The sequence below is a fragment of the Sceloporus occidentalis genome, unplaced genomic scaffold, assembly GCF_023333645.1.
Source record: "Sceloporus occidentalis isolate IW3139 unplaced genomic scaffold, rSceOcc1.0.p SCAF_5, whole genome shotgun sequence".
Classification (NCBI taxonomy): domain Eukaryota; kingdom Metazoa; phylum Chordata; class Lepidosauria; order Squamata; family Phrynosomatidae; genus Sceloporus; species Sceloporus occidentalis.
This window is the reverse complement of record NW_028316985.1, coordinates 153870682-153885304: the sequence shown is the minus strand read 5'-3', so window position 1 is coordinate 153885304 and position 14623 is coordinate 153870682. Positions and strand designations below refer to the sequence as shown.

The window sequence follows — 14623 nt, the reverse complement described above, 5'->3', positions numbered from 1 at the left end:
TCTGGACATTTGTAGGTCCTCCAGCATGACTTTATGATAAACTTCTGGCAGATGTTAACCACAAAGTTGCAGTGGAAAACCAGGAGAATCCTACAGAGGTGTTCTCTTGTGTAAAATGATTAGTGCTGTTGTGTTTGTTTGTTTGTTTGTTTGTTTGTTTGTTTTTAATTTGCTGTTCTTATACATTCACAAGGGTCCTTCACCCCTAAGCCCAAGTAATGTGGAGTGGCCATTGTAGTTGTATCCATAGCCTCCTTTGTTGTCCCATTCTAAAAATATAAATTTAGATAATAGAGTTGAAGCAACACCATTAAAAAAAATTGATAGCCACATTATTCTCCTTTCTTGATACCACCACCACCACCACCACCACCACCACCCCAATCAATCTAGACAGTAGATGGTGTGCCTGGGTTTTACCACTTTGTGTTTCACAGTAAACATTTCTACATCAAGAAAACTAGTGAGCCAGAGAGAAGGGTTTCAATTGTGCTTTGTCTTGAGTGTTTAAGATGCCTCTTGGTTCACTGTAGTGTTAGTGGTAGCACTTCTCCAAAGTAACATTCTGGTTCTGAGGGTAGACAAAATCTGCCGAGTTTGACAAGCATATTTCTCCAATTCTTTAATTTGTTAATGACTTCAGTAACAGCATCCTTTTCCCTCTTGCTGCCACCACCTATGTCAATGTAGTTACATCAGTATAGTGAATAAGCAGCATTCTATGTATTATGAAAAGAGTTCACTCAAATGATCTGCACCCTACAGTTATAAACAACTTTACTCCACCATCTTCTGTTGGTGGGCAGTAGGATCTAAGTCCAGAAAACATTTAAGGAAGTAGACTGAAGTCTACGAAAGCTCATACTGACAACATCTTTCTTTCAGTTAGTCTCAAAGGTGCTACAAGATCTCTAAGTCCAGTTGTTAGTCCCAACTAGAGTAGATCCATTGAATCAGTGGAGTGTACAAAAGTATTAACTACCAATTTCACATTGATTCAGTGGTTCTACTGTAGTTGGGGCAAACAGTTGCATGTAGATCTCAGACTTTAAAAAATTATTAGAGGAATTATGTTTCACAGAAATTACCTGAGAATTTGACTTTATAAACAACCAAAAACACTTTAAAACACTAGAGAGAGAGAGAGAGTATAGAAAAAAGTAAGCTTGCAACTTTCCATCTTAGTCAACTAACACAGAGAAGTTAATATGAAAATCATAATCAGGATTTTGCAATTTATCAACCTAGCACAAAAAATGCCACCTAGCTTTTTGACAAAAAGAACCAGCAATAGTTGTTTCATTGATAGACTGCTTCATTTAAAGACTGTGGCAACTAACACATGTTCTCTGTGAAAGCTTGACATAAAAGATTTTGATGGGATCTTTCTATGTGTACTTCATCAGTGCAGCCTGCTGAGCCTCAGGTCACAAGTAATTACCCATAATTGAATGGCTGCTCTAATTAATTTAATGATCTGAGATTGTGTTTCACATTGAACTGGCACATCAAATTATTTGGCCAGCAGCAGAGGAGAACAATCCCAGGGGACATTTGCAGTAATCCTTTAAGTCATTACCATCAGAGGGTAAATAGCCATGTGCCTTGTGGCTCACTGGGACACCTCAGCAGAACACTCATTTTAGCCATATCACACAATACAGTCACATCAGCCCTGTAGCTTATAATTGTGGATAATGAAACTACAGTGATTTGCTGAAATGAATGTAACGTATGATGTCTGCCACATGTGACATTTGCCCACAATGCACAATGTTAATTTTCTTTTTTGTTGTTGAAAGCAAGTATTTTATTAAAGACATGTGATGGATAGTGAGTGTGTATAATATCAGAGCATCCAGTGAGGGGAGCAGTTGTGCTTTTATCCCACAGAAAAATTCAGTGTAGTAGATGATACAAGGAAGTCACGGCACAAATATTTGTAAACTGTCTGAGATTAGTACAAAAGATGAATAGGAAGCATACTTCTTAATCCTAAGAGATTTCAGATGAAGGATTCTTCACATTATCAAATCATTTTTCAAATATAAGAGCAATAGGAATTGGAGCATTGGACTTCCCAATGTCCTCTTTAGCAACTAAAGCAATTTCAATGCATTTCTGTTGCTTTGGTGTGTTTCCTATTACAGTACGTTATTCACACTAGTAAAGCAGGATATACCTCTGGATAAGAAAAGGAGAATTCATTCCAATTCACTCTCACAAGCAGTGAATTTGTAGGATCTTCAGAAAAGTTCTGGTGTGTTATTTAAAGATGAAAATACTGTCCATAAAGCAGAGGAGGGGCTACCTTCTACCTCAGGGGTGGAGAAATTGCAAACTGTAGGCTCTATGCAGCCCATGAATTCCATTTTATATGATATTGTATATGAACACCTCCATACCCCTCCCCTGAGCCCCTAAATTACAAATTTTCCAGCTGTTTTTTCCCACTCCCAAGCCAGTCAACTTAGTTTTACACTGCTACAGCAGTTTTGCTTCCTGTGACTCTGAAGCCCTTTCAGAAGCTGAAAAAATGCTGAAAATCATCCCCCCCCCCAAAAAAAAAGATACAGAAAAGATACATCATTTTTGCATGGAGGGGTGGCCCATGGGGAGAAGGGTTTCAAAGAATGGCTTTTGGCACAATTACCCACTCTTTCCTATACAGTTGTCCCTCTGTATTCATGGGGGTTAGGGGCAAAGGACCCTCGTGAATTTGAAAATTTTGTGAATAGCCTCTCCTGCCAGTTTCAGAGCAACAGGGAGGAGTTAAAGAGGAGCATGTACACTTGCCTCTCTTCCCTCTTCCAATGTCCCAGAGAGATTGTCTGAGCTGTCTGACGCATCATAAGGAACCCCGGGGACTCCTGCTCTCACCCCTCCTCCTCACTCCAGCCAAGCTCTCTGGGACATAAGGAAGTGGAGGCAAGGACTCACATGCACTGCTCTCACCCTTCTTCCTCATCCCAGACAAGCTGTCTGAGACATTGAGGAAGGAAGAGGGAAGTGTGAGAGGAAATTCTCCTGTCTCCTTTCCAATGCTTCAGAGAGCTTGCTTTAGGTCTCTGAAGCATCAGAAGGAAGGCAGCGGACCCTTCCTCTGACTAATGCTGCCCTGGAAATCTGTGGGAGAAGCCTCCCCCAAGGCCTTCCAAGGTGGCAGGGGCTCAAGGGGAGTCCCCTCTTCCGAAGGGGGCCTTGGGAGAAGCTTCCCCGAAGCCCTTCCAAGGTGGCAGGGGTTCAAGAGAAGGGAGTCCTCTCTTCCTCTGAACCCTGCTGCCCTGGAAAGCCTTGGGAGAAGCCTCCCTGAAGCCTTTGCAAGGTGGCAGGGGCTCAGGGAAAAGGGGTGCTCCGTTCCCTCTGGCCCCTGTCACCCTGGAAAGCCTTGGGAGAAAGAAAAAGAAAGAGGTTGCCTCTCTTTCCTCTCACTGTCACCCTGTAGCTGGCTCAGCTGGGCTAGTTACCAAGTGACAGGAGGGGGATGGAGAGGAGGGGGAGTGTGTGTGCACTTGGAGACCTTGACCTCGCGAATGATCAAAACCATGAGTTCCAAAGCCATGAATATGGAGGATTGACTGTATTATCTTGCTTTAGTTGATCCTCTGTACTACAGGTTTTTTGCATACCCAATTGGATAACTGCTGTTCAAAAATAGTCATTCCTTTCTCTTCTTTAATAGAAATGTTTGACTTACTACTGGTGCTTCTTAGCCCCTTTCCTTCTCCAAAAGAAACCAAGATGTATAGTTAAAAACATGCTTCTCTGAAATAACTCACTTTGCAACTAGGGTTGCTACATGTGATGTGTTACAAAAGATCTCCCTTATTTGAGGGTTGCAAAATTTGTCCCTTAAAGAACTGACAGGTTCCCTTATAAGGGATGTTCACTGTTGGAGGAGTGGAAAGGGTTTCTTTTTATATAGACTGAACAAGATACCAAAGAATTGTATATTTTGGACTATCACCCCTTCAGAAAGAGAGAAATATGTGTATCGTGTAATTTATTTATTTATTTACTTTTTAATTCATTATTTTATCCATAAATCACAAATTTGTAACAAAACATTACTTACATTTTCTAAGCCAATACACATCAGCTTTAACAAATCTGTATTTCTTAATTCATTAATTCCTAAAAATATAGAGCAAGCCATACTTTTTCACTCTTTCCCTATAATTATAATCTGTCTCTTAATCAAGATTTAATACAAGTGTCATGTTGTAGCAAATTTCATTGAATATTCAATCACACAATCTTACAATCCTACTAATATCGCATCACATCATTCTTCCCATGTACCTCCAGTGTCAAACCCCTTTTGTTACTTGTATTTTGCATGTCTTGTTTTCCATTGGAAATTCTACAAAATTCCCTCAAGCCCAACCTCACCATTTTGATAGCTGTTTATGATTTCTAAACCAACCTCATTTTCTACCTTCTCATCTACACCTTATTTCCATCTTGCCTTGCAAAATTCAGTAACCGGAAGCCAGTCTTCCTTGACCATTTAAGCATCCTTCTGGTTTAATCTACATGTGTCATGATTCACAAACCAAGATTTCAAAAGCCAATTAAACATAGCAGTGACATTAACTGACAATTTATTTGGATTACAAAGCAACAATTTGCTTCAGACCGGGTGGAGTCAAATCTAAGTTGTGCTCCAAAACATTCCACCTTTAAGAATTCTCTTTCCAGACCCCCACTTTGTCCAGCCCCCAGCCCATGCTCCTCCTAACATATCAAAAAGATCTTTTAACTGGCCACTCCACCTCCTAACTCCTTATCAACCCATTTTCCTCAAGGCTTTGTTGACCATCAAACACTTCTTCACTCAGGACCTAACAGAGCCATATATCTTAACTACTCCAGCCATTGTCCATCTGTCTCCATTTTTATATTTCAATTGAATTACAGACCTCTGTGCTGTTTGCCTTCCTCTCCTGTGCTTTCCTCTATAAGCCATAGCTCTGTTTCTCTGTCCCCATTATCCCCATTTTACCATATCACATCTACTACGGTATATATCCTCATATTTCTCATGGCAAATTCTAACATTTCATCATGGCAGATTCTGACATGTTATCTTATTCATTTCCATCATCTCAACTACTTTCAGCAGCCATTAATCCAATGATGCACTTCCTTATTTTTTCCATGACCGTGCTAATAATAATCTTGCTTCTGCCAATATTTCCTTTCTATTTGAGGAGGAATTTTATTTAACATAATCAGCAGATAAATTTCTGGTCTCAATTCATAATTTACATTCAGTATCTGCCTAAGCATTAAATGTATCTTTTTTCCAGTAGGTTTTTAGCTTTGGGCACCACCACCAAAAATGAAACCATGATCCATTCTTGCTTTGACATTTCCAGCATTTGCCAGAGTTAGTATTGTATATTTTCACAATTTTAGCTGGAGTCAAATACCATCTTTGTTCAAGTTTCCAAAAGTTTTATTTTAGATCTTGTGAGCTAGTAAATTTCTGTGTTTTGGCTCTTGCGTAATTCCAGCTCTCCATATCTATCGTATGGCTCAGATCAATAGCCCACTTTATTTCTACAGCTGTGACTGGTTCATCTTCTTGGTCCCTGTTTAGTAATGTTTTATATACTTTAGAAGGCTTTTTATCTCCGGGATTTAAAAGGATCTCATCAAAGCTTTAGCATCTTCTCCAAAATGCTCTATTTCTTGATCCATTTTAAACCTTTCTTTCAATTGCAAGTACAGTCCAATTGTGACAGTCTTTCTATTTGTTTTATTTAATATCTATTTGGGCCCACCTTACACAAAATGTCATGATATTTCATCCACATATCCAATGTCTTCCATCTTCCAATGAAAATCTCTTGTGTGACACCCATAACGGTATTTTCCTGTATGTTTTTTCTTGGAATTTTTCCATATTCTTAGAAGAGATCTCTGTATTACATGTTGTTCAAATTCTTTATGAACAGCAGCTTTATTATATCAAATATATGCATGCCATCCATTGTCAAACCCTTCTATGTTTAGCAATTTCTGATTTTCCAACATAATCCATTCAGAGAGCCAGTTCAGTACATTTGCTTGGTAATATATCATGTAAGTGGACAATATGTTAATTTTACAGAGAAACGTATGGCTAAGTTAACTGAATTCAGTATTTTCATTTGGTATTTAGGTAGAACACAAACTTGTTAATAGCTACTCCCTGATTGTCAGCCTCACATGTCAGGAATTTTTGAAAACCTGGCTACTCTAATTGCTGCCCTAAAGTGCATCAAAGAGTCTGTGTTTTTTCCAAACGGCTTTAATTCATAGGAAGTTTAGAAAGGAGAAACCAGATTTTTCACACTGAAGGTAACAGTGTGACAAAATGAAATTAATTAAATGCTGCAAATAAGCTGATGACATCTTCTAAAGGCTGTATGACAAACCAGCCTATATAACACAACAAAAACAACATAAAAGCTTTGTCTGAAATTGCTCCCTTTCTTCATATACCATTTTTCTGCTCAAAATTGTTCCTACTCCAATGGGGAAATGGTTCAAGTATTCATAACCTTTTGCTTATAGAATAAAAACAATTGGGATGATTTCAAGAGGAAATATAGCAAGCGGACAGAGAATAAATAATAATAATAAAATTTTTATTTATATACTCCTTTTCTAAAAAATCAAAGCGGTTAACAACAAGTGCAATTCACAACAATAAAGCAACATCAAACATTAAAAACATCTACATCATCTCATAAGCAACAATAACATCAATAGCAATAAAAACCAAAACACATGACAGCTCAATAATGCTGTCTGGAGGAGAAGGGGAGCATCACAGGAGTCAGGAGTCAGGGTATGCCTGCTCGAAAAAGTGTGTTTTCAACCCCTTCTTGAAGCGGTCTAAGGAGGTGGCCGAGCGGACCTCGTCGGGAAGCGAGTTCCAGAGTTTTGGGGCCGAGCTGGAGAAGGCCCTCTGGGTGGTGGTAGCCAATCTGACCTCTGGAACCTTCAATAAATGCTTCCCGGCAGATCTGAGTGTGCGGGGCGGATTGTATGGGGAGAGGCGGTCCTCTAAGTACCCTGGGCCCAAGCCATTTAGGGCTTTATAGGTGATAACCAACACCTTGTATTGTGCCCGGAAGCGAATAGGCAACCAATGAAGGTCTTTAAGGACCGGTGTTATGTGACTGGCCCTGGATGTGCCAGTGACCAGTCTTGCTGCCATATTCTGCACCAATTGCAGCTTCCAGGTATGGTACAAGGGTTGCCCCATGTAGAGCGCATTGCAGAAATCCAAACGAGAGGTTACCAGAGCATGTACTATTGTTTCAAGGTCCCCCCAGCCCAGGTAGGGATGCAGCTGGCGTATCAGCCGAAGCTGATAACAGGTGCTCCTGACCGTTGCATCCACCTGAGATGTTAGGTGGAGCGACAAGTCAAGGAGCACCCCCAGACTGCGTACTGAGTCCTTCACAGGAAGCGTAATCCCGTTCAGGACAGGTGGAAACACCGCCATCCCTGGGCCAGGAGAACCTATCATGAGTACTTGCGTTTTCTCTGGATTCAGGCTGAGTCTGTTTTCTCTCATCCAGCCTATTACCGATTCCAGGCAGTCCACGAGAGGAGAGATGCCAACCTTGGTCACTGCATCAGTCGGAGACATAGAGAAGACTATTTGGGTGTCATCAGCGTACTGATAACCCCGCACCCCATGCCTCCGGATGATCTCTCCCACCGGTTTCATGTAAATGTTAAAGAGCATGGGGGACAGAATGGCTCCTTGAGGGACACCAGATGTAAGCGCCCTCTTATTGGAGCACACGTCCCCCAGCTGCGCCATCTGGAACCTCCCGGAGAGGTAGGAATGGAACCACTGGAGCGCAGTGCCCCCGATTCCCAACTCTGCCAGGCGCTCCAGAAGAATACCATGGTCTATGGTATCGAAAGCCGCTGAGATGTCTAAGAGCACTAACAGGGACATGCTACCCCTGTCCATGCCCAGACGGAGTTCATCGACCAAGGAGACCATGGCAGTCTCAACCCCATAACCCGCCCGAAAACCGGTTTGAAATGGGTCTAGATAATCCATTTCATCCAAGATCGATTGAAGCTGGATTGCAACCGCCCTCTCGATCACCTTCCCCAAAAATGGCAACAGCGATACTGGCCGATAATTATTATGCATCAGGGGGTTGAGGGAGGGCTTTTTTAGCAAGGGTTTTACAATGGCCAATTTCAAGCTAGATGGAAATTGCCCATCCCTCAGTGATGTATTAATTATACGGTGTAACATAAAAGTTACTTCCGTACCCCCCTGAGCCGCTAGTCATGAGGGACAGGGATCGAGAGAGCAAGTCGTTTTCCTAACACTTCTAAGGATCTTGTCCACATCCTCGGTACTAACAGACTCAAAGTGATCCAGTATAATCGAGTCCACGGAGGCTCTGGAGACCTCTACTCTAGTATCTGCTCTAATACTAGCATCAAGACCTTCCCTTAGCTGAGAGGTTTTATCCGCGAAGAAGTTGTTAAACTGGTCACAGCAGGCTTTGGATGGTTCAAGAATAGGGTTCGGGGCAGGAGGGAGCTGGGTAAGCTCCCTCACTACCCTGAACAGCTCTGCTGGACGTGACTCCACGGACGCAATACGTGCACCAAAGAACGAGTTCTTTGCTGCACTTATCGCCTCTCTGTGGTCCTTCAAAAGACGGTCTAGGAGAGCCTTGTCAGCTAGGAGCTGGTATTTCCGCCAGTCGCGCTCTAGCCGTTGCAGCACCCGCTTCCTTGCCCGGAGATCTTCCGTGTACCAGAGCTTCCTTTTGGAAGCAGGTGAAATTATAACTCCACCCCCCCCACACACACACACATGTTTCACTTCAAATTGCAGACTTGTGTAAAAAGAACAACAAAAGTTCAGTAAAAGGATCACAGAGCTACATAACCTGCAATTCTGCCATAAAATGCAAAACAGACATAAGGACATAGGGCTAAATCCAAATGTTCAGCTAGAGTAGGCCTGCTGAGATAAATGAAACTTGAATAATAGATGACTAATCTAGCTTCATTTGTTTTGAGGAGTCTACTGTAGATGGAATAAAAAAATTATTTAGCCCATGTTATCATGTCCTGTCTCATGAAACTGTTAACTTAAGCTGTTGAATCATACATTCATATGTTTGCATGCTTCATTTCACATCTGGATGAGAAATGATGCATGCAAACATATGTGTACATGGTCCCAACTGGATTAGGGCAAGAACTGTTTCTTATTTGTAAACTATTGATGTTTTATTATTCAGTATGTTCTGTTGATTTGAGTTCATGCATTATAGATTTTTAGAATGAATTTTACCTCAAGACAGAAAGTACAGAGATTTTTCACTGACTTATTAGGTTGGCTTGGCTGCATTTCACTTTATCACTCTATGTGCTTTATTTCAGTGAGCATAACTAGAATAAAGATTACCTCAGTATAACAACTGACATTTAAATACTCTGTTATAATTATGGGTATTAATGATGATCATATTGTGTTTTGAGAGCCAGCATAGCTAGTGGCTTGAGTGTTGGGTTATGGCTGTGCAGACCAGGGTTCGAATCCCAGCTCACCCATGGAAACTGACTGGGTGGCCTTGGGCAAGGCACGTACTCTCAGTCACAGAAGGAGGCAAAGGCAAGCCCCTCTCTGAACAAATTTTACCAAGAAACCCCATGCTAGATTAGTGTTAGATTCACCATAAATCAGAAATTACTTGTTTTGAAAAGAATTGGTTGCAAGATGGAATATTTCATGAAACATACATTTCTTATATTCTGAACTGTTTTAGAATTAATGAGGGAGTATTTGTAAAATCATTTCATAATTTAAACAAGAGATTGGTGTGCAACTTTCTGAGAAAGACTAACACTTTCTTGAAATGTGCAAACCTTTGATGTAATACACTGGACCCTTGTTATACGCTGGGGTTTGGTTCCAAGATCCCCCGTGGATAACAAAATCCATGGATGCCCAAGTCCCAGTAAATATAATGACATAGCAAAATGGTGTCCCTTATTTAAAAAAATAGAAAATCAAGGTTTGATATTTGAAATTCATACTTTTTTCGAACATTTTCTAACAGTGGATGCTTGAATCTGTGTATAAAACATCCGTGTATAAGAAGGGCCAACTGTACATGACAATATACTTTGTTGCCACTGATTCAGGAGTGCTAAAACATAGTGGGTAGTTCTATAGTAATGTACTTGGAGATAAGATTGCTTGATTTCATCAATACTACTAAGTTGCATAGTAAGTTGTCCATGTTTCCTAGTGGCTTCATAGCCACTAATGGAGATCCAGCTGCATGCAGTTCAGTTGTTCCCTTTGACCCAGGGCACATGAACACATAAAAAAAAAGAACACTGAAAAACTAAGAAATGGATTCTCTTGATTTCAAAGCAGTTTATTTTCATGTGAGCATCTTTAAGCTACATTCCTTTACCCACTTATCAAGAGATTAGGTCCTGATGTTGAACTCAGTCCTTGATAGCTAGGATTGCAGCTTTGGGAAACCTTTTGTCTTAAGAACATAAACCATTTATTGTTTTATACTATTACAGCTGTACAAGGCGTGTGCATATATAGAGTAAATATTGCCCTCACTAACATATCAAAATTAGTTCCTGTCTGATTTAGTTGAAATAGGTGGTGAACAAAATTCATGAAACTGAAACTTGCAGATCAACTACTTTCACTCCTTGAAAGTTCATGAAGCTAGTCATTTCGTGTTTTGTTTAACTTCAGGGCATAATTTACTCAAGCAAATCACTGGTTTCACTCATCAAAACATTATTATTTGAAGCATATGCAATTAATTATAGAGCTGTGAAATGTTTTGGAGAGGGAAAAATAGCCTGAGGAATGTATTTTAAAAAATCAACCCATCTTCAGGTCTGCAAATTTAATTAAATTCAGTGGAGAAAACTCTACAAAAGTCAATAAAAGTGTGCAATTTGCACCATGCTGAGAATCCCTTACAGTGATAAACAGCTACATATCCCAGTAATTCTATCATGGAGAATGGGGCGATTCATAAAAGTAAAACAACAACAACAAAACTTAACATAACAAAGTTAGGGCCAAATGCCATGTTGCATTATTCATATTTTTAAAAGTCAGATATTCACATGTTATGTCATTTCTTCAGCACATGAACAAGGGTGTTATTAGCCCTGCTTCTGTGTGTCATCAGTTTCCCAATATGGAAAGTGAGATGTTCCTATTTGCATAGATCAGGGGAGCAAAGTGTTGCCCAAGGACCACATGTGGCCCCTCACCAATTTTGTGACCCCCTGCCCTCTGATGGGTTGTTTCCTTTCTTCAAAATAGCTTGTTCCCTTCCATAATGACCAAGGGCCCTCTTTTAGATTGTAAGCCTGAGGGCAGGGAACCGTCTAATTAAAAATAATAATTGTAAGCCACTGTGATAGCCTTTAGGGCTGAAGGGTGGGGTATAAATACCATAAATAAATAATAAATAATAGAGGATATGGAGGGCATTTCCACCATGTTTGGAGGCTTCCTAATTTCCCCTAAGGGTCGGACAGTGGTTTGTTTTTTTCAAATCTTGCTCCCAAATGCCAACTAGGGAAAGTGGAGGGCATTTCCACCACAGTTTGGACCAGTCCTGGGGCAACTTTTGAAAGCAGGAAATAAACAGGACATAATGTCTGCTTACTTCCTATTCTTTAAAAAAGCATCTCCATGGCCTAACATTGCACAGGAAGGCCAAAAAGCATGGTTAAATGCACTCTTGTTCTCTAGTAGGCATTTAGTATTTAAAATGTGATATATTATTTTGTGCTCGGCAAGGGGGGATACAACCTTCCAAGTTCTCCTGGCGGGCTAATTCAGTTCCCAATCCTACAGTTGCCCATCCCTGGTATAGACACTTTCCACATCAGTAATAATCCTATAAAATCAGGGATGTGGCTCATATGAGTAGCCCCCATTCAGATCTGGACTCTGATTCATATCATCAGTCATGTGTGCCTTTCCTTCAAAATAAAATTTGGCAATATTGAGTATGATTTTTTTTTTAAAAAAAAATGATGATTTTATGTGTAGTTTGATCTTTAACTTTATCCACACCATCAAGCAGTGAACAACACCACCCGCACCACTGCTGTCTGGGGAGAGATGGCTGAAATGAAGGCTGAAACTCTGAAGCAAAAAGCCTCAAATAGAGTCCCTCTTGCCATGCAAACACATACACACACTGAAGGAGCCTCCAAGTTTTATCCTCCACTTATCCATGGGTCATGGCAAAATCCATAATTTTGGCCCCCAAACCTACCCTGAACTTATATATGAGGTTGACTTATAGTTGACTATATGCAGTAATCTTGGCCCTCAATAGCTAAATATCATATAATTGAGCCTCATTTTCAGGATCTTATTATGGTACCTTCAGAACCATACAAATGTTCTATGGAAATTCAACATTATTGCAATGTTTCTTATTTCTGAATTGTAACAAAACTCACTCTCAAGTGCTAAGAGTAAACAGTCCAAGTCACTTATTATCATATCTGTGAATAAATTCGATGCATCCTCTAATTACTCACATTCAGATGATTGTTTCTAAATTGAGATAATTTCAGATTTTTATATAAATGTTCCCATATTGTTCTTAAATCAAGTTGTCTACATGCAATTTTATTTTCATTTGGCACAAATCTCTGATCCAGCAACTCTTTTTTACTCTTTCAGGGAAAATCTGTGACTCCACCATCAATTACTGTGAATGCAACCCCTGTTTCAATGGAGGATCTTGCCAAAGTGGGGTGGAAGGATATTATTGCCATTGTCCATTTGGTAAGTAGACATGTTGGTACTTCAGATTCACTGGAAGAACTATAATTCTTCCAGGTCTTTCCATTCACTAAGCCAACACTATAATTAAAAAAGTAACCAACATTAAATTGAAACTCTGCAACACTGAAACAAAAACTATATAAATATTGCAAAGTAACTAATCAAACACTTCTGGTAGACCCAAAAGCAATACATGAAGACAATAAAACCATCTGCTGTTGTTCCTAACCACCCCTGTGGCTTTCACTATGGGAGAAAGATACTGCCATCATTACTGGTAGCCATAGATAGCTTTACTAATAGGCCTCAGCCAAGCGCTTTAAAAAAGAATTCATTTTGAAAGAAAGAGAATATGATGATATATTGGGACCATATGTCATAAGATAGTGAACAGCATGGCAAAAATATTGCACGTACTCTTAGAAATACATTGTATCCTGATTTGAGATCTAAAGAACAAAGAAGATGTTGTACTGCCAATTCAAGGAGGAATGTAACTGTCACTGGTTCCATATTGCCTGTTCTTTTTATTTCAGTCTATTTGGCTTAGCAATCACATTTTTAAAATAAGACCATTTGTGCTTAGTTCTTCAGTAAAAGATGCTTTAAAGCATGGGAAACAAAAGCAGCACACACACACACACACACACTAACAACACAGAAAATAATTTTGTAGAAAGGGAATTAAGTTGCACTGACTGGCTAACTAAATATGCTCCTGAAAGTGTATGATTGGGAGCACATTTGGAAAATGGATAGGCTAGTAGATCAGTGAGGATGAAAATGATCCTTTTGTGTTTGTGGACCCAGCAGTTTGCAGGGCAGTTGCTTGGCAATGAAGTAAAGGGGTCACTTTTGTTGGAACAAAACTACCCACAACTGTTTGTTACAGTTGAAGAAGCCTGGATTGGCACAGGTTGAAGAATCAGACAACCTGTCTGTCAAGTGTTAGAAAACCACTTCTCCTAGCCAGAACATGGTAAAAATGCTCCCCATTTAGACTGAACAAGTGACTTTATGCTCACTAATTTGGCTAGCTTCTAATTGGCACGTTTTCCACTATCACCAATGAGCCCATGAAATCCCAAGGGCATCTGGGATGAAACTGCCAGCATGCTAGGATGAAGATGGTATTCCGGGAATGCTCTCCTCCCTATTACTGTTAACAGGCTCCCTGGTGAGCCTGGGGACTATGTACAATATGCATATGCAAGAGAGAATAAATTTAACAAATACAGTATATATGTATATATATTTTAAAAAGTGTACATCCTGTTTCTCCAAGTGCAAAGCAATCTGCAATGTAATAATATGCAATATAAGTTACAGAATTTGCAAAAAAATGGGAACTATCAAGCAAGTTGAAGACCTTTGCTCATGTAATAGAAGGTTCCTTTTCTTTACACACACACACACACACACCATTCCCCTATATCTAGGGCCTGTATTCTCTTTCTGGTACCTCCACCCTCTGTTGCAGACATAGGACTCTGTTTTGAAAATGGAAGATGGCTGGCAGAAAGAAAGGGGAATCCATTCTGCTAGAAATGTCTATTTTACTGTCTGTGAGACATAGTTGGATTCAGGGATAACCATATTGGCCATGCAACAAAATACAAAATCCACAAGCAAAAACAGGGAAGTTTATTGCATGGGCCCTGAAACGGGCCCGTTGCATTCCAAAACGGGGGCGCGCACAGAACGGGATGGGACTAGGAATGCATTTTATTGCACAAGGGAATGTGTCCACTGCCTCTGGGCATTCAAATCGCATCC

At 40.1% G+C, this 14623-nt stretch overlaps 1 protein-coding gene across 1 annotated transcript in view; it reads left to right on the top strand.

Moving 5' to 3' along the window:
* The window catches only part of FAT4 (FAT atypical cadherin 4), a 178253-nt gene that overhangs the window by 137123 nt on the left and 26507 nt on the right, over window positions 1–14623 (top strand). The window contains exon 10 of the mRNA XM_089527240.1: window positions 12743–12847. Coding sequence (XP_089383366.1) covers window positions 12743–12847 — 105 coding nt within the window. The remainder of the gene's footprint in view (window positions 1–12742; window positions 12848–14623) is intronic.